General features: G+C 42.5%; 1 protein-coding gene across 1 annotated transcript in view; it reads right to left on the bottom strand.

Annotated features, from left to right (window-relative positions):
* Positions 1-9,107: 9,107 nt before the first annotated feature.
* NUP210 (nucleoporin 210) overlaps positions 9,108-16,137 on the bottom strand; it is a 117,098-nt gene continuing 110,068 nt past the window's right edge. Inside the window, exons 37-40 of the mRNA XM_065408226.1 lie at positions 14,028-14,244; positions 13,293-13,388; positions 13,102-13,185; positions 9,108-9,208 (exon numbers count right to left, since the gene is read on the bottom strand). Of these exons, the coding sequence (XP_065264298.1) occupies positions 9,108-9,208; positions 13,102-13,185; positions 13,293-13,388; positions 14,028-14,244 (498 nt within the window). The remainder of the gene's footprint in view (positions 9,209-13,101; positions 13,186-13,292; positions 13,389-14,027; positions 14,245-16,137) is intronic.

The following is a 16,137-nucleotide window of genomic DNA, read 5'->3' on the forward strand; positions in this document are numbered from 1 at the left end:
AGCAGACTGTGCCCTGGGGGCTATACTTTATTGGTAGGTGTATTACTACTCAAGGACCTACGTCTCCACAAGGCTACATCAATATCAGATTCATTCAACCCGTGAAATGAGTGTAACACACCAGAGAACCAGGCTCCTACGGCTCAGTGAAGAGCTAGGAGGCACCTAGTCTCACTGGTGCACTTGCATGCAGAGTGAGAGTGGAGGACGGAAGCTTCCTGTGGTATTCCACTACTCCCTCAAAGCACCGATACAACCCAGAGGAAGGGTTAACTTTCACACTTGTATCGACACTGCTTATTTCTCCTGTAGTTTTCTGCCCAGGAACTTACCTTTGTCCAGCCTACTGAATATTTGTTAATATATGTTTGGCCTTGTTATATCCAGTTTCTGCTTGGCACAGCAGACCAGGGTGACTGTCAAGGAGCTCCTTGGTTCTGACCCAGCACTCACCTTGGCACACTTTATATCAGTCTGTGGGCTGCTCTAACTTGCTCTAGCTGGCTATAGTCTCCAAAAGGACACTCTGCCAGCAAGGGACAGCCAGAGGACAGCATGCTCTTGCTACCATCCACTGCCTCCAGGCGTACCTCTGTGTTGGGGTTGCAGGAAGGGAGGTGTGGGCTGGCTACGCTGGCTCTGTGCTCATTGCTGGGGGAATCCTCAGCAAGGAATTTATGGGTAATTTCCACTCCCACCGTATCTCTTGAGGGGTGCAAAGGGAGCCAGACAGGGCAGAAAATCTACCTTAGAGCTCAGGAAAGGTGCTAGCTAGACAGCCCAAGAGACTGATGTTCTTTATTTATCAACAGAAAAAGAAGAGCAGAGGCACTGGCAGGAGAAGCTTCCCCTACAGCAATCATCCCCGTGCTTAGCCTGGAAGAACCACCTCTAGTCGTGACACGTGACCTCACTCTGTAGGGGAGACTCCCAAAAAGCACACCACTGAATAATGGTAGGGGTCTGTGATGTTGCACTAAGAACCAGACGGACCTAAAAGCTGTACATTAGAGATTAGTGCGAGAACATCATTCTTTTCACCTGGGCTATTAAACAACCACTGGTGGGCAGCAAGTGGTCTGGATGCAATGCGCCAACCTAGAGCTGAGACCAAAAGGCCCTTTATCCCATTACCAATTTGATGTGCCATCTGTGCACTAAGCATCCTTGTTTTGTTGCAGTACAAAGCTCACATACACAAGGATGCTGCTAAATGACCCTACTTCAGCTAAGCCCTTCCTTGCTTCATTCTCTGGGGCAACAGCATGATACAGGGTTTCTCCATTTAAAAAAAAAATCATAAAAGCTAAGTGCGTAATGTATTATGCAAATTACAACTGATCACATTTTTATGAGGACTGCACACTTATTTCCGCAAGTAAGTAGCTTCCCAGTTGTAGTTTGGGGATAAAGCCTTGAAGACAGATCTAAGCTACTTAGCAAAGAGCATGGGATTGGAATAAAGTCCTGTACACTAGTTTTGTCTTGATATGTAAATGAAAGGCACAGAAGACCCAAGGCCAACTTAATTAGTAGAAAAAGATTTCAGAAATGTAACAGCACTGTATGAATTTCAGTAAGTGGGGAGAGATACCTATTATGTTAAGTTCTCTATTCTGGTGTTATTCCCTACATTATTTCTTTGAAATCAATTTACTAACTTTCTTTCACCCCAGTACTAGATAAGAAAAGAACTAGATGAGTTCATGGAGGATAGGTCCATCAATGGCTATTAGCCAGGATGGGCAGGGATGGTGTCCCTAGCCTCTGTTTGCCAAAAGCTAGGAATGGGCAACAGGGGATGGATCACTTGATGATTATCTGTTCTGTTCATTCCGTCTGGGTCACCCGGCATTGGTCACTGTCGGAAGACAGGATACTGGGTTAGATGGACCTTTGGTCTGACCCAGTATGGTCGTTCTTATGTTCAGTACTTGAAAGTCTGACAACCATCATCTGCTTTGTTAGCATGATATGTCCTTCCCCTTGAGGAAAGAGTTCCATCAATGACAGAAGCCACAACTTGAGTAGGACTTAATGATAACTTATTTTAAAAGAAGCATTGCCAATTCCTTTTCTAATCCTTGCTAACGCTAAAGGCCGTGCAAATACAGAGTGCAGCTGTATCTTACAGATCAGTTGATCATAGTCTGTGACTTTCAGCCTTGCTGAGATAAAGTTTCCTGCTTGTGAGTCATTTTTTACTTTTATGCCTGTGGCGGGTTTTGTTCCTCGTCAACCCCTTTGATTCAAGGGGGCGGGGGGGGGGGAGGTTAACCCCGCCTCCCTCCGTCTACGTTGGTTTTACTACCTCCCCGGTAGTCAGGGCTGTGTGGCCCAATGGCCAGAGTCCCTCTAAATCCGCTTCCCCTGGTAGGATAGCGCGGCCTAGCGGCCGGAGTCCATGTAGTGTGCTCCTAAAGCAGCGGGGCCCAATGGCCAGAGTCTCTCTAAATTATTTTCCCCCCGGGGGATAGCGTGGCCCCGAGGCCGGAGTCCATCTATCTCCTTTGGGGTGAGAGAGGGGTCAGTGGACTATGTCATCACAAAGGGGGGGGGGGAGGCTAGAGACCCCCGGTAGGGGAGCCCGGGGCCCACCCACCTTCACCAGGCTCCGACCCAGGGCCCTGTCAGTGATGGCGTGATTCGCCATGGGTCAGCGGGGAATCCTACCGCAACACGCTGCCCTCAGAGTGGTGGTAGATACCACTCCCTTCCCTTCCCGGGTCACTTCCTACCAGTTCTCCAAACTTAACAGTTCCTGTGGCATCAGGGTCTTCAGGTTCCTCAGCACCCGGTGCTTCCTGGGGTTACAACAGCTGCCAGTCTCTGAGCCCGCTTCCTGGCTCCTCAGCTCCCTCCTGTAAGGGTCGCAACTGCTCCTGGGCTGGAGCTTCCGCTGGGCGTCGTCCTTCCCCAGCCGCCAGCCCTGACTGAGCAGTTCTGCAGGCTTTTATGCTTGGTTCCTGGTTGGAGCATGCCCAGCAGAGCCTCGGGGGCATGGCTTTCTCTGCCAGCAGGGAAGGGTTAACTCTCTCAGTCCAAGTGCGGGGCCAGTCCGCCCCGTCACAATGCCCAACACCATTTTAAAAAATATTATAGGAAAAAGGATCTTTACAATTGACATATATTTACCATTATCCTTTCCAGACAGAACCGTCTGAACCTATTCTCAGAACAAAGTCAGAAAAATCTACAATCATTTTTGCAAGGCTCTTGGGTTAGAAATTTAATAAAACCAATTTAAAAAAAAATGTTGGTTTCCATTACTGAAATGTTAGCTAAAATTACCTGTCCCTTTAAAAGAATCAAAGATCTCAAAAATCTGTTGCCCATATATTTTATTAAGAAATGGCTTATGTTAAGTCTTTCTTGGTATGCTTTAAAACACACAAAAGAACAAAAGTACTTTGTAACCTTCTAAAATCATTAGCCCAGGAGCTACCCAGGTAACAGAAGCAGAGTGTAAAAATGTTGTGTGGCCTCCAAAACATTTTGCATGCACAAGAAGAGGAACTAAATGATTTACACACGCTGTGTACTGCAAGCAGCTCAAAACAAATCTGAGTTTGTCACACTGGAACATTGACTTTTTTGTTTTGAGAGTCATCTGCAAACAGAATATGGTTTTCTTGATTGTTGAATAATTTCTGGTCTGTAGCTCACTCCTGAGCAATACATTACAATTATTAGATATTCTAAGGGCTTGTCTACACATGGAGTTGTGAAAGTGGATTACGCTAAACTGCAACAGGACACTGTAAACAGTTTGTAAACTGCAAACAGGTTCCACTCACCACTGTAGTGGCCCCAGCATCAGATCATGGTATTACAGGGGTCTTCATCTCCAGCACCCTGCTGACCATTTCTTTTGCCCAAAAATGGACTGTCTGGCTACATCTTCCATGCCAGTCCTCCAGTCAGCTCACCTCTTTCCAGTTCTGTCCCCTACCAGGGTAACAAAAGTCCAACTAAAAAACCCACACCAACATCCAAACAGAAGATCCTTCTGCCCCCCTCAGGCTATGTTAAAGTCCCCTGCTCTTCACCCCTACTCCCAGGCCCTGAAGAGCTCCCTCTTTGCTCCTTTGTCTGAGGCCCTTTCTTCCTAGCTTGTTTCCTCACAGCTTCCCCTCTCCTGGGACTCTGGTAGCTTCCTCCCAGGGACTCTGTGCTTCTCACAGGCCCTATTGTCACATCTCCCACAGGAGCCTGACCTGCTCTTTGTGGTCCTCTCAGGCCTGCCTTCAAAAGGTCCCTCCCAGAGAAAAAGAACTCCCCTTGCTCCTCTCTCCTGGGTCTTCTCCCTCACTGAGTTCTCTTCCCTCTCTATGTGGTCCACCCTGACCCTTTTACAGCTGGGCTCACTAGTTGTAATTAAGTCACACCATCAGGATCAGCTGGGGATAACTGCTATGCCACAGCCAAGGCTAAGCCTGTTTCCCTTAAAGGACTGATCAGCCAGCCTGTGAGAGGGGCTTTTATTTTGGAATAAGAGCGTCTGCACATGGAGTTATTCAGGATTAGCTATTGTGCTTTAAATTCACATCCTACTTTAATCTGAATTAACTTTCAAGTACAGACAACCCAAAGTAATAGCTGCTTAGGCTAGTCACATTTTTTCAGGGGGCATTTGTGTTCCCTCACTACATGAGCATAACTCTTAAAATCAGGTTGCCAGTACAAATATGTGCAATCATCAATTTAAACTATTTGCTTCCTGGACATTTCCTGCAGTAGTCACTGACCACTCGCTGTTGCAAGCGAGCATTTCTGCCACTGAGCTCATTCAATTGAATATTCAGAGAAGTAAACACAAGGTTGCAAACAGACCAACTCATTTGTTCAGAAATTTGAATATTCACAGATTTGGGTTTTGATTTTTCCCCTGCAGTATTCAACCAGTTCTACGTCAACCAATGAAGGATTTTATTCACTGTAAGAACCAACACTAGGAAATAATTTTGCTGATTAACCAAAAGCCATTGCAACAAAGACCGAATCATGATCCCACTGAAGGCAATGACAAAATTCCTATAGAACTTAAATAATAGAATCATAGGACTGGAAGGGACCCCGAGAGGTCTTCTAGTCCAGTTCTCTGCACTCATGGTAGGACTAAGTATTAATGGACCAGGACTTGGCCTTATGTGCTCCACTGACATTTGGTCATAGCATCACAGTACAAGAATCAATTAACTCATGCAGTGTTTATATGACCCCACTGGAAAGTACTCATCATAGCTGCAAATTCATCAGCTTACAATAAATGTGTGAGAAAGAAATCTCAGCATTAGGTGCAGAAAGCCTGAACCTTATTCTACTCAAACTGTTCTTTTAAGGAAAGATTTGAGTTTACAGTGGCAGCAATTTGTTTAGACAAAGAGCACTTACATCCCCAAATAACCCTCCAGAGCACCAGTGGTTTGATGCGACCATACAGGGCTCTAACGCAAAAGCTTTGTTTCCTCTTGTGGCGCGTCACTTCATGAACCAAGCCATCTTGCTTTTAGACCCTCAGCACTAGCAGTTTAAGGTAAATCACCATTAGAGCAGCTGGATGCACGCCAAGAAACTAAATCTAGGGGCCCCAAGAGGTGTAATATACAACAAGCTGTTCCCAAAGCACTCCACCCAAGTCACTTAATATTTAGAGCAGTTTACTTAATTAAATATATGCAACACAGGACTAGTGGCCTAGACTAGGAAGGGACTAAGTACTGGAACAGAAGAGACATTTGTATGTTGAGGAGAATAAACATGTCTATAAGCATTTCTCAAGTACTTATCACCATAGCAACTCAGTATCTCTCAATCTCTTTAGCTCTAAGTGGAAAAAAACGCCATTTTTCTGAAAAACCAAAGTTAGAGCTGTGGAAACTAAGGCATCCTTTACCATCACTGAACACAAGGGAGTTGAGATGTTCAGCAGAGCTGACTGGGAAAAAAAAGACCTACACATTTTAGATGAAAATTTGACAAAAATATTTAAATAGAAAATTATATTTTTGAGGAAAGATTTAACAAACAACCCCTCAAAATCTGGACAATGTTGACCAACTCTAATGTTGAGGAACCCAATGAAAAGGGCCCAGAATGTTCCCTACCATTTCAATCACAGAAGATTTATGGAACTCCTCACCTATTTCAGATGAGCACTCTCAGCCACTCCCAGTCAAGTTCATAAAAAAAGAACAGAATCAAAGATGTCCAGAATCTGGACACCTCAGTTGGATATATCAGAAGAAATCAGCTGCAAGATATAAGTGTAGGTGACAGCCACTAACTTGCATTTAACATTGCTGTTCATGGGCTTAACTATAGAATGAAGCAAAACATTTGGTTATCTTCTTTACAGATCAGTTCAACTCTGCAAAGTGCCTTAGTAAAAATGGCATCCCCGGGTTCCAGCTTACCTGTATTTCAGTGATTCCATGTCAAATTTGCTCAGTTTACAAGTAAAAGGATTTTTTTTAAACCCCCTTCAATTGGTAAATTTACACACTTACTCTTGGTTTGGACAGTCAAGATAGATTATTTTTCTCATACCACCTGTAAAATCCTGTAGGGCAAATTACACTTTCAGTGGCACCTGCATAATCCTACTGTCTCCAAATTATGCCATAAATTACACCAGTTATAATAAAAGTAAAAGCAATTGTACCGGTGTAATTGTGGGGCATAGTTTGGAGACAATGGAATTGCACAGGTGTCACTAAGGGTATAACCTGGTGTGCAGGATCTTTCTTTGTGATGGAGGTGATGGGTGAGACGAAAAGAGCCTGTCTTGACTGTCAAATCCTATGGTGAGTTTTCAGGACTGACAATGAGAAAAACAACACCAATGTTTTACTTTCACTGTAAGCAAATTTGATATGCCCGTTAATCATTAGAGCCAATAAACATGACAAGTTTACAGTCACCTTGCAACATGACAATAAAGGTACAGCATGGGATATGAATAACAAGAGGCAAACAGTTTGTAATGTAATTTTAGCTATCAAGCAGCCAAGACATAAAAATGGCCAGCAACACTATGTTAAGGAATCTTATAAAGCTTTATTAAATAAAACAAGTATAAACGGTCATATTTACATTCAAACTGTCAATTTTAAGGAACACCAGCATGTAAGGCACATCTGTATTTCTCAAGCACTAGTAAATAAATTATACAAAACCCCACAAAGGAATACTATTGAACAATGTGGCATTTTCCAATAATACCATGTAAAAAAACCTATGTGCCACAGAATTTGCCTGTGTATACATTCATGTCTTTCGAATATTTGCCTGTATAATCTTGCATATTTCATATGTTTCTCACAAGAAGAGCTGAATATTTTACTGGCTCACACTGTAATGACACAATATTATGTTCTTTATAACAGATCACTTGTGACTACCTTCACTGAACTTCTTGTTGTCGTTTTTTTGACAATTCACAACTAAGGAAATTATTCACAGTTGCCCCTCTGACAGTATTACATATATGTAAACAAAGCTTGAGGCTGAAGGTGATAGCTGCAAAATATTGCCCACAGGATGAAAGAAAATGACCAATATTTCAATTTTAATCATCAAAGGATTTAACATACCACAACTGAGGTAATTTTTCCCTCCTAGGAGCAATATTTTAAAGCTATGGCTTGAAAACCGCTCTCTTCTCATGTTTTAAAATAAATGTGTAAAAATCTCACTCGTATGTACTTTGTTGGCAGTCTTCTGAAAAGCTCAGCATGTCTGAGCATGTGCAGTGATCTACCTCCTGGTTTAGTAAAGTAGCTTCTGATTTTTCTGTCAATAATGCAGTTTGAGTCATATGGGCCTGTTCTAGCCAATCAAAACTTAAAAAAACAGAACAAAAAATAAAATAGTTTACTACCTATGCAATATGCTGCATACACTTATTTTATTACACGTAGCTGTTATACAGTAAGTACTCTTTTTACTATTAGGTAAGATATTAATTATACTATGCCCTGCTTGTACACACTATTAATAGCTAGTAGTAAAAGTCAACATTTTTAGGGTGCCCATATTGTACCAGAGACAAACAGGTTAAATTAACTGACATTCATATTTCATTTTTATCATATAATGTGCCACTTAGTTCACAATGCAGTAACCGGGGCAGTGGTGATGCATGGAGGCTCAGTGTCTGCTGAGGTACCTATATTTCTAATCAATCAATGAAAATACACTGTTCGTCATGTTTGTATTAACAAATAGAAAGCCAAAAACAAATGAAAAATAACTGCCTTCACTCAAAAAGATTTGCATACTCCTTTGTAACAGTTCTAGAAATCTTCATTCATAAATTATGGTTACTCTAGAAAGGCACATGCTTTTTAGCATTCTCGGTCATTAGCGCAGGAGAGTGCAGTAACCATAAATATACTGCTATTGTACCTATGGGGAGCCATATTTATAATTTTCTGTAAAAAATAAAGAAAACAGACTAATCTATTCACAGTTATTACAGCATTTCCTATTTTTAAACTGGCAAATAATGAAGATAAATCACATTGTAAGGCTAAAATATAAGAACACTTATCAGTGCAATACATTCCTGAGTCTCATGATGATAATACTGGAGCCCAAAGAAAACTTTAGTCCTTTGAAACACAGACTCCTTCACATTTTTGGCTCACACTTTACCTGTTTTACTATTTCCCTTCTTTGAAAACCACGTTAAAAGAAAGTTAATTTCCACAGGAAGCAAATAAAAAAACGTAACACTTGACCACTTTCTTCTAAGTGTACCTTCTAATTGCGTGAAGCTTGCAGGAAAGCTAGCTTAGCACAAAGATAGCTAATTGTCCAGTCATCTTTGTCAACTGAACAGAACATAAAAGACACAGGAATGGATTTTATAGGATTGAAAGCATCCCCTTAAAAATTTAAAGAGCATTATGCATTAAAAAAAGGTGTTGCACAGTATATTACACTGCATTTTTAAGATGACTTGCATTACACTGAGCATTTGAAAGTTTTTAAGCCTAGCTGAGAATTTTCCAGAGTGAAATGATTTTGCTACTAGTAGAAGCATTGACTTTTCTTTTAACCCAAGTATATGTCCTTGTGCAGATGAGTCCTGTAGTCTCTCTTTAATGTGAAGCATAACCAGTACTCCATAGCCTGGAGGGAGGACTGTTTTTTCTATCTGAGTACGAAGGACTGAGAGAAGTTGCAGATGAAACAGAAAAACCTACAGTCGTGGAGAAAGAGAGGAAACAATCATATTAAGGGGGGGGGAGTAAAAAACCAACAGCTGCTCTTAGATTGGATTAACATTGGAAGGGAGTCTAAGGACTCACTGAAAATAAAGCTCTACCTTTATATTTTCAGGTACATTTTAATCAAATGAAGATGATGGAACTTCTGTATTTCTTCTCACAAGCAACATGAATTAATGCATTGATAAAACCCCTGAGGCCCACATTTCAGTAAATAATGACAGTAACTAATAATCTGGGTTTGTTTTACTTCACTCCGAATACCCAAAAGTCATTCATATGAAGTGAGGCTCCAGTTCAGCAAAATACTCAAGCATGTGCCTAACTATAAGCAAGTAGTCCCAACTGAGTAAATTTGATTATTCATGTACTTATGTGCATTGCTAGCTCAGGGTCCTACACCGAGATAGGTATTCAGTGACTTCTTTGTAGGACAGTGTGAAATTGATTGATTTGTTGTTTTTTTGTGAAAGTTAATGTGATTTTTTTCAATAATTAATTTTATGTGGTTATTGACCACCTGATGTTTTGATTTTCCATGGCAGTTCAAGAAACTGAACATTTGTCATGGGCAGGTACGTGGAAACTCAAATTCACACAAAAAGTAACAGCAAGGAAGACAAAGAAATTGAACAGTGTTGCAAAAAGTAAAAGAAGAGGATGAGTACGTGGTGGGGTTTGCAGAACTAATCCTGCTTAGTGGGAGTTTGTGAATTCTCTTCTCGCCTCAACCAATGACTCACCTTAACATGTTACAAGCAAATTTAGGCCTCTATTGGAAGTAGGTAAATCTCTGTATCACTATTTAATAGGGGAACTTAAGGTGCACAGTTGCATTCAAGTTCACACAGCAAGTCCGTGTCAGAACATGATTAGAATACAAGTCTCTTGACAGCTAGATCTATTTCCCCCCAAATAATTTTTAATTGTAGTAAAATTGAACAAAATCTTGTGAACTCTTTGCAAACCCCAAACCAGGCACATGTCAAGAAAAGATTTTGGTACATAAATTTCACCCAGCTGTAGTTGTTTTAGCTACTTTCTGTTTTGTCCAAACAGAATAAACAGCATGTTGGCACCTAGGTTTTTGGATAAGTCTGAATGTACAGTAGTGGGAGCTCTGGTCCTAACAGCATCATCAGAATAGCTGGTCTATCAAGTCTGAATTCATTAATTCAGGGGTTTAAATAATTGCTTTTTCTGGCCAAGGGGAAAAAAGGAACGAGGCAAAATGGGAGGTCCTGCAGGTGTGCTGGGAGTAAATTTCTTTGGAAGTTTGGTAATTTTATTCCCTGTATGTTACCTTCTGTTCTCTGACCTCTGGCGTAGTTTAGTGATACTTGGGGCAATTCTTTTTTTCCTTAGATTTTCAGTGGTATGGGAAAGCAGGAGACTAGGCAAAGCAAGTGAAAGGCTCATCCAGTTTTCCTTGCACCTGGCTTTCTTAATCACTTCCTTCATCCCAGACCAGATAAGTTCCATTTTTTTCAGCAATTTTTTGTAGCTAGTGAGGCTTCCAGCCCTTCTGCACTCTGTTCCCAGGGATCTAACACTGGGACTTTCACTTTAATTGAAGGCAAAGAAGTTTCCTTCTCTGTTCTATGTAGACTGCAGAGGATGGAAGTTTCCCTGTGCAGTAAGCTGGATACAGTAACTCCTCACTTAACGTTGTAGTTATGTTCCTGAAAAATGCGACTAAGTGAAACGATGTTAAGCGAATCCAATTTCCCCATAAGAATGAATGTAAATGGGGGGGTTAGGTTCCAGGGAATTTTTTTTTGCCATACAGTACAGTACTATAGTTGGGAGGTGCCCCCGCCTTACCCCACACAGGCACAGCCCACTGGCGCTGGAGACAATGAGGCAGGCAAGGAGGCTGAAGGTGCTGTAGGCTAGGAGAAGTACATTGCGCATCAGCTGCAGCTTCCCCTACTCTGCAAGCACCAGGGGCAGGGGGCTCAACCCTCGGCCTGCCCATGCCACCCCTTCCCCCAAACCCCAACCCTTAATCCGCCTCTTCTTCCTCCCCCCAACCCGGTTACTCCGCACGCCGCATCCTTGCTCCTCCCCACTCCCTCCCCTGCCTCCTGCCTGCGGCAGTCAGCTGGCCTGCAGCGTTCAGGAGGCAGGAGGGAGGAGCGAGGACACAGCACGCAGGCTCCCCCTCCCTTCCCTGCCTCCTGAACACCGCAAGCCAGCTGATTGCCACGAGCAGGAGGGGGGAGGTGCGCCACGTCCTCGCTCCTCCCCCCTCCCTCCTGCCCGCAGCAATCAGCTGGCTTGCGACGTTCAGTGGGCAGGAGGGAGGAGTGAGGACTTGGCGCACAGGCTCCCCCCTCCCTCCCCTGCCTCCTGCCCGCGGCAATCAGCTGGCTTGCGGCGTTCGGGAGGCAGGGGAGGGAGGGGGAGCCTGCGCGCCGAGTCCTCACTCCTCCCCCTCCCTCCTGAATGCCACAAGCCAGCTGATTGCTGTGAGCAGGAGGCGGGGGGAGGAGGAAGCTGCTGATCCACGGGGTCTGCTGGTGGGCGGGAGGCGCTGGGGGGGGGGGGCGCATAGGGAGCTGTTAGGGGCGCTGCTAGCTGTGGACAAAGCAGCCAAACGACGTTATAGCGAAGCACTGCACAACTTTAAATGGAGCATGTTCTGTAATTGAGCAGGGACGTAAGATCGAAACAACGTTAAGCGAGAGGACGTTAAGTGGGGAGTTACTGTACCTCACAAGATTCATTTAATACATGAAACATTGTAGAAGGTACTGCAGAGATAATCACTAAGACAACTGAAATCCAGGTAATTAATTTTGATTCCTTGCAGGACCTTACTCAGACTTTAATAAAGGGTAATGTAATGCCAAGGAGGAAGAAAGAAAACCTAAGCACATTTTACTAATTATGACAACAGAAGAATTTTGAGTATTTCCCAGTTATGCTGGGATTGATTTCCAAATTAAAGTTAAATAGTCTCCCTGCTCATTGTTTTCCTTTTTAAAGACGGGAACAGGCCACTACTTCCCACGTTTTATTTTCTTTCCTGACACACTCGGCGGTGATGATGCTAACTTCTGGGAGTCTTGACCTTGCCTGAATCTTCCATGATCAGCAATGGGCTTTTCAACAATGGAGCCTGAAGCATTACTAAACTCTTTCACCCAGGGCACTCTTTTGGCTAACCTTCATTCCACCAAGGCTGCTTTACAAAGAAACAAATAAACGAATAAATAAAAGTGTGTCTGTTCTGCCACAGAGGGACTGAAATCTCCATTACAGCACAGGAAACTTCACTGAAACTCTCTTAGTGGAATTTCCCAAAGATCATAACTAAGACAAGATGTTAAAAATTTCTCTCTCAATCAGGAGTGCAGCTACTGAGGGTCAAAGAATTCTGATTTTTCCTTATATTTTTGATCAAACCTAAGTATGTACCCAGTGTAACACTGGGATTTCTGATGTGCATGTTACATAAGGCAAAGTAACATCCATAGAAGGTACATACTGAGCTATGGGAGTTTTTGTCATTGGATTCCATAGGAGCAGGATCTGGACCTTAGTTTTCCCACTACTGCAGTTATTTCCCCCCCAAAATATTTCTTGCAAAAATACCATTTAATGATCCTGATTCTAGTCTCCATCACAAAAATGTAAAGCACAAGTATTTCCACTGAGGTCTAAGGAGTCACCCCAGTGTAGGACAGGTGTGTGTGAAATCAGAATCAGGAACACTAAAAGTTGTATGGTGCTTAGATGCCAGCCTTGTAATTTATTTCAGGATACAGGGTTCTCTTAGTGCAACCTCCTTGCAATAATTCAGATGCAATATCTAGGGTAACCAATTAATTTTATTTATAACTGGGTAACAGCTGCTTACTGTTATAGCTGTGTTGAGGCGTTGTCCTTGGGGTAAATGCTGGATAAGTGTTCTGTTCTTTTGGGGAGAAAACTGCATGGTAGGCTGAAAGACATTATCAAAAACATTTCAGAGTGGAAATTATTCTTTTAAAGCACAGCTAAAATGTTTAAAAGTTAGGAAAATATTATTGCAGCTTTTTACTCCCTTACCTATGATCACAACAGCTGTCCCTGCCAGCAGTGCAAAAAGCGTGAAGAACATTACTTGATAGGAATCAAGGAAGTGTTGGAAGAAGCTGGCTCCGTCTGTGGAACCGATTGAAAAGGAGAGATATCATATGATGTTATAAATAGCATTGTATCTTTCTAATCCCCTCTAATGACAACTGGGCTCTTTTCCTAGCTTTTTTCTATTTCATTTTGAATATTTATTTGTGCATGTTACATTTTATTAGTTTAAATAACATGATTGACTTAGATTACAATGGCAATTTCCCCTATAATGTTCAAAATGTGGTTGTCGGTGATAACTCAAAATAGATTGAAATGTCATACACATTGTTCCCACCTCAACCCACTAATCAGTTTTGGAAATGCCAAGCCATGTTTGAGAGTATGTAAAAATTAAAGCAAGAAGTACTGTTGGATACTATAGAATTATGGAATTTATGCCAGCTGGGATTGGCAAGCAGCCATTAGAGAGCACATTCCAAAGACAGTAATTGGACTGACCCAGAAAGGGAAATGTGTCCAGCTTCAGCCACAAGGAGCATTGCATGCAAACCTTGCTGTCAGAATATTAGTGTTTATCTTACATATCAGACAACTTTTTAGCTGACTCCGGCTCAAATCTAAGCCACACTAAATTCTACACCACCACCTTGAACACTAATGAATGTTGGAGATTTATTCTGACCCATGAAATAAACAGATAGAAAAACTTACGTCTCATTGGCTCGCTTCTCTCAGCTACATAAATCACTGTCACCGGAACAGTGATCGACTGGTCAGTCACTGGGCTAGATATGGTAAGAATGGTTGATAAGGACCCCTGGCTTGGAACTCCTGGATCAGATACACTAACAGTGTAGATTACATAACTAGGCAGTCCATATGATTTCTCCTTCTCAAAGGCCTTCACCATTGGTGACCCACATTTCACCTGCAAGACAAACATACTGTCCGAACAAGCACTGTGCACACCCTCGTTTCCCGGTTCTATGCCAAAGAGATGCATAAGAATTAAAACTCTCTTGGAAGGAAAATTTGCTTCAAAGAGGAGCATATGTTGTAACCATAGAGCTATACCACCAAACTTCCTCAGATTCATTCTCCCTCTCTGCTCGCACAACTATCTGTTGTCTATTTAGTTTCAGTATTGTTGCTGCCAGTTTTGCTACCCTCTCTTGCAAGCCTGGAGAAGAGCATGCATGTGAACTCCCCACACAGTAGCACATGAAAGCAATATCATCCTGCCAGGGCATGAAACAAACACGTGAGTGATCATCAACTAAATAGTAAAACTAACTGTACCGTTCGGAAACAAAGTGAAAACAGAGAAAAATGTTTTCACTCCGTGCTCCCTACCTGTTGCTTAACCTCCAGGGTTACTTGTAAGAATACTTTACAATACAATAAATGTAACAGTATACTTCCACATAGAAATGTGATTCTCAACATAAGAATGGCCATACTGGGTCAGACCAAAGGTCCATCTAGCCCATCCTGTCTTCTGACAGTGGCCAATGCCAGGTGCCCCAGAGGGAATGAATAGAACAGGTAATCATCAAGTGATCCATTCTGTCGCTCATTCCCAGCTTCTGGCAAACAGAGGCTAGGGACACCATTCCTGCCCATTCTGGCTTCTCAAGTTGGTGGAATCTCTAAGACACAAGAATGTTAACGTTTGCTACAGTACTTAAAAGATCCTCCTATCCTTCTACAAATTAAGCTTTCTACTGTCGGGTAACGTCAATAAAGCGAGTCAAATACTAAAATGCTTTTAAAAAAAAAAAAACTTATCAAGGTTGATGAACACAGGTTATTATTATTTTAACATCAGATCTCAAACTTCATGATGAGTTTCTGCATTTAGTCCCTGGGGTGAGAGGAAAAACAATCAAATACTAGATATCCCAAAATATATCAAATATGGTTTACTTAGCTGGAGAAAATGCACACAACTGTATGTGCACAATTACAAAAACTAGTGTTTTAATCTTTCCCCTCTGTAGAGATTATAAACATCTGCAGTTCACACCACAGCAGGTACTGTCAGAAGACATTTTTGAATTTTAAAGGTCATGCATGTATCAGTACATAAAACCAGAGAATCATAGCAGTTAGAGATGGCAAAGCATTGAGTCAGTCCACAGAAAGTGCAGCACATGGTCTCTGGCTAGATGTTAAGCTAGCAAACATGACACTTTATTTTTATCCAAAACCAAGTCTGTTTGGACCTCTCACAATAGCTACTAAGAATGGATCTAACAATCCACACACGTGTAACAATGGGCAACAGGTTACAGCTGGTTGTGACAGGGTGTAGGGGAACTAACTGCTCCCTAGTACATAGGGGGTTAAATTCCACCTACACTTTCTCCTCCCCTTGCATAGGTGCCTAGGGGAAGATTTAGGAGCAGGACTGCTGGAAAGAGAGAATGGCTCTGGGAAACCTCCATGCTAGCACAGCTGCTGGGGGTGCTGGGTGAACCTCAGGTTGGGAAATCTCCCTCCTGTGTTTTGCTCAGGTCCATTTGTTCCAATTTATGCCGAGAAAGGTTTTACCCTGCTGAAAAATCCTGCCAATTATAGCTGCTTGATTTCTCCTGAGCCACCACATTAATTCACTCCCCACCTCCTGGGGCTATCATCATACACATACCCTGACTGTGTGCTGTTGTTATATTTTTGTAAAGTGCCATGTATATTTACACTATGGGCTACTCTGTGACTTGCATGGCACCTCCACACATGGGAAAGCAAGAGCCCCTCCTTACATACTTGCATAGGCTACCTGGGCCCTGGGCCTGGCCACACAGAGGGGCAAACATTC

Source organism: Emys orbicularis, chromosome 7, assembly GCF_028017835.1.
Source record: "Emys orbicularis isolate rEmyOrb1 chromosome 7, rEmyOrb1.hap1, whole genome shotgun sequence".
Taxonomy (NCBI): Eukaryota; Metazoa; Chordata; order Testudines; family Emydidae; genus Emys; species Emys orbicularis.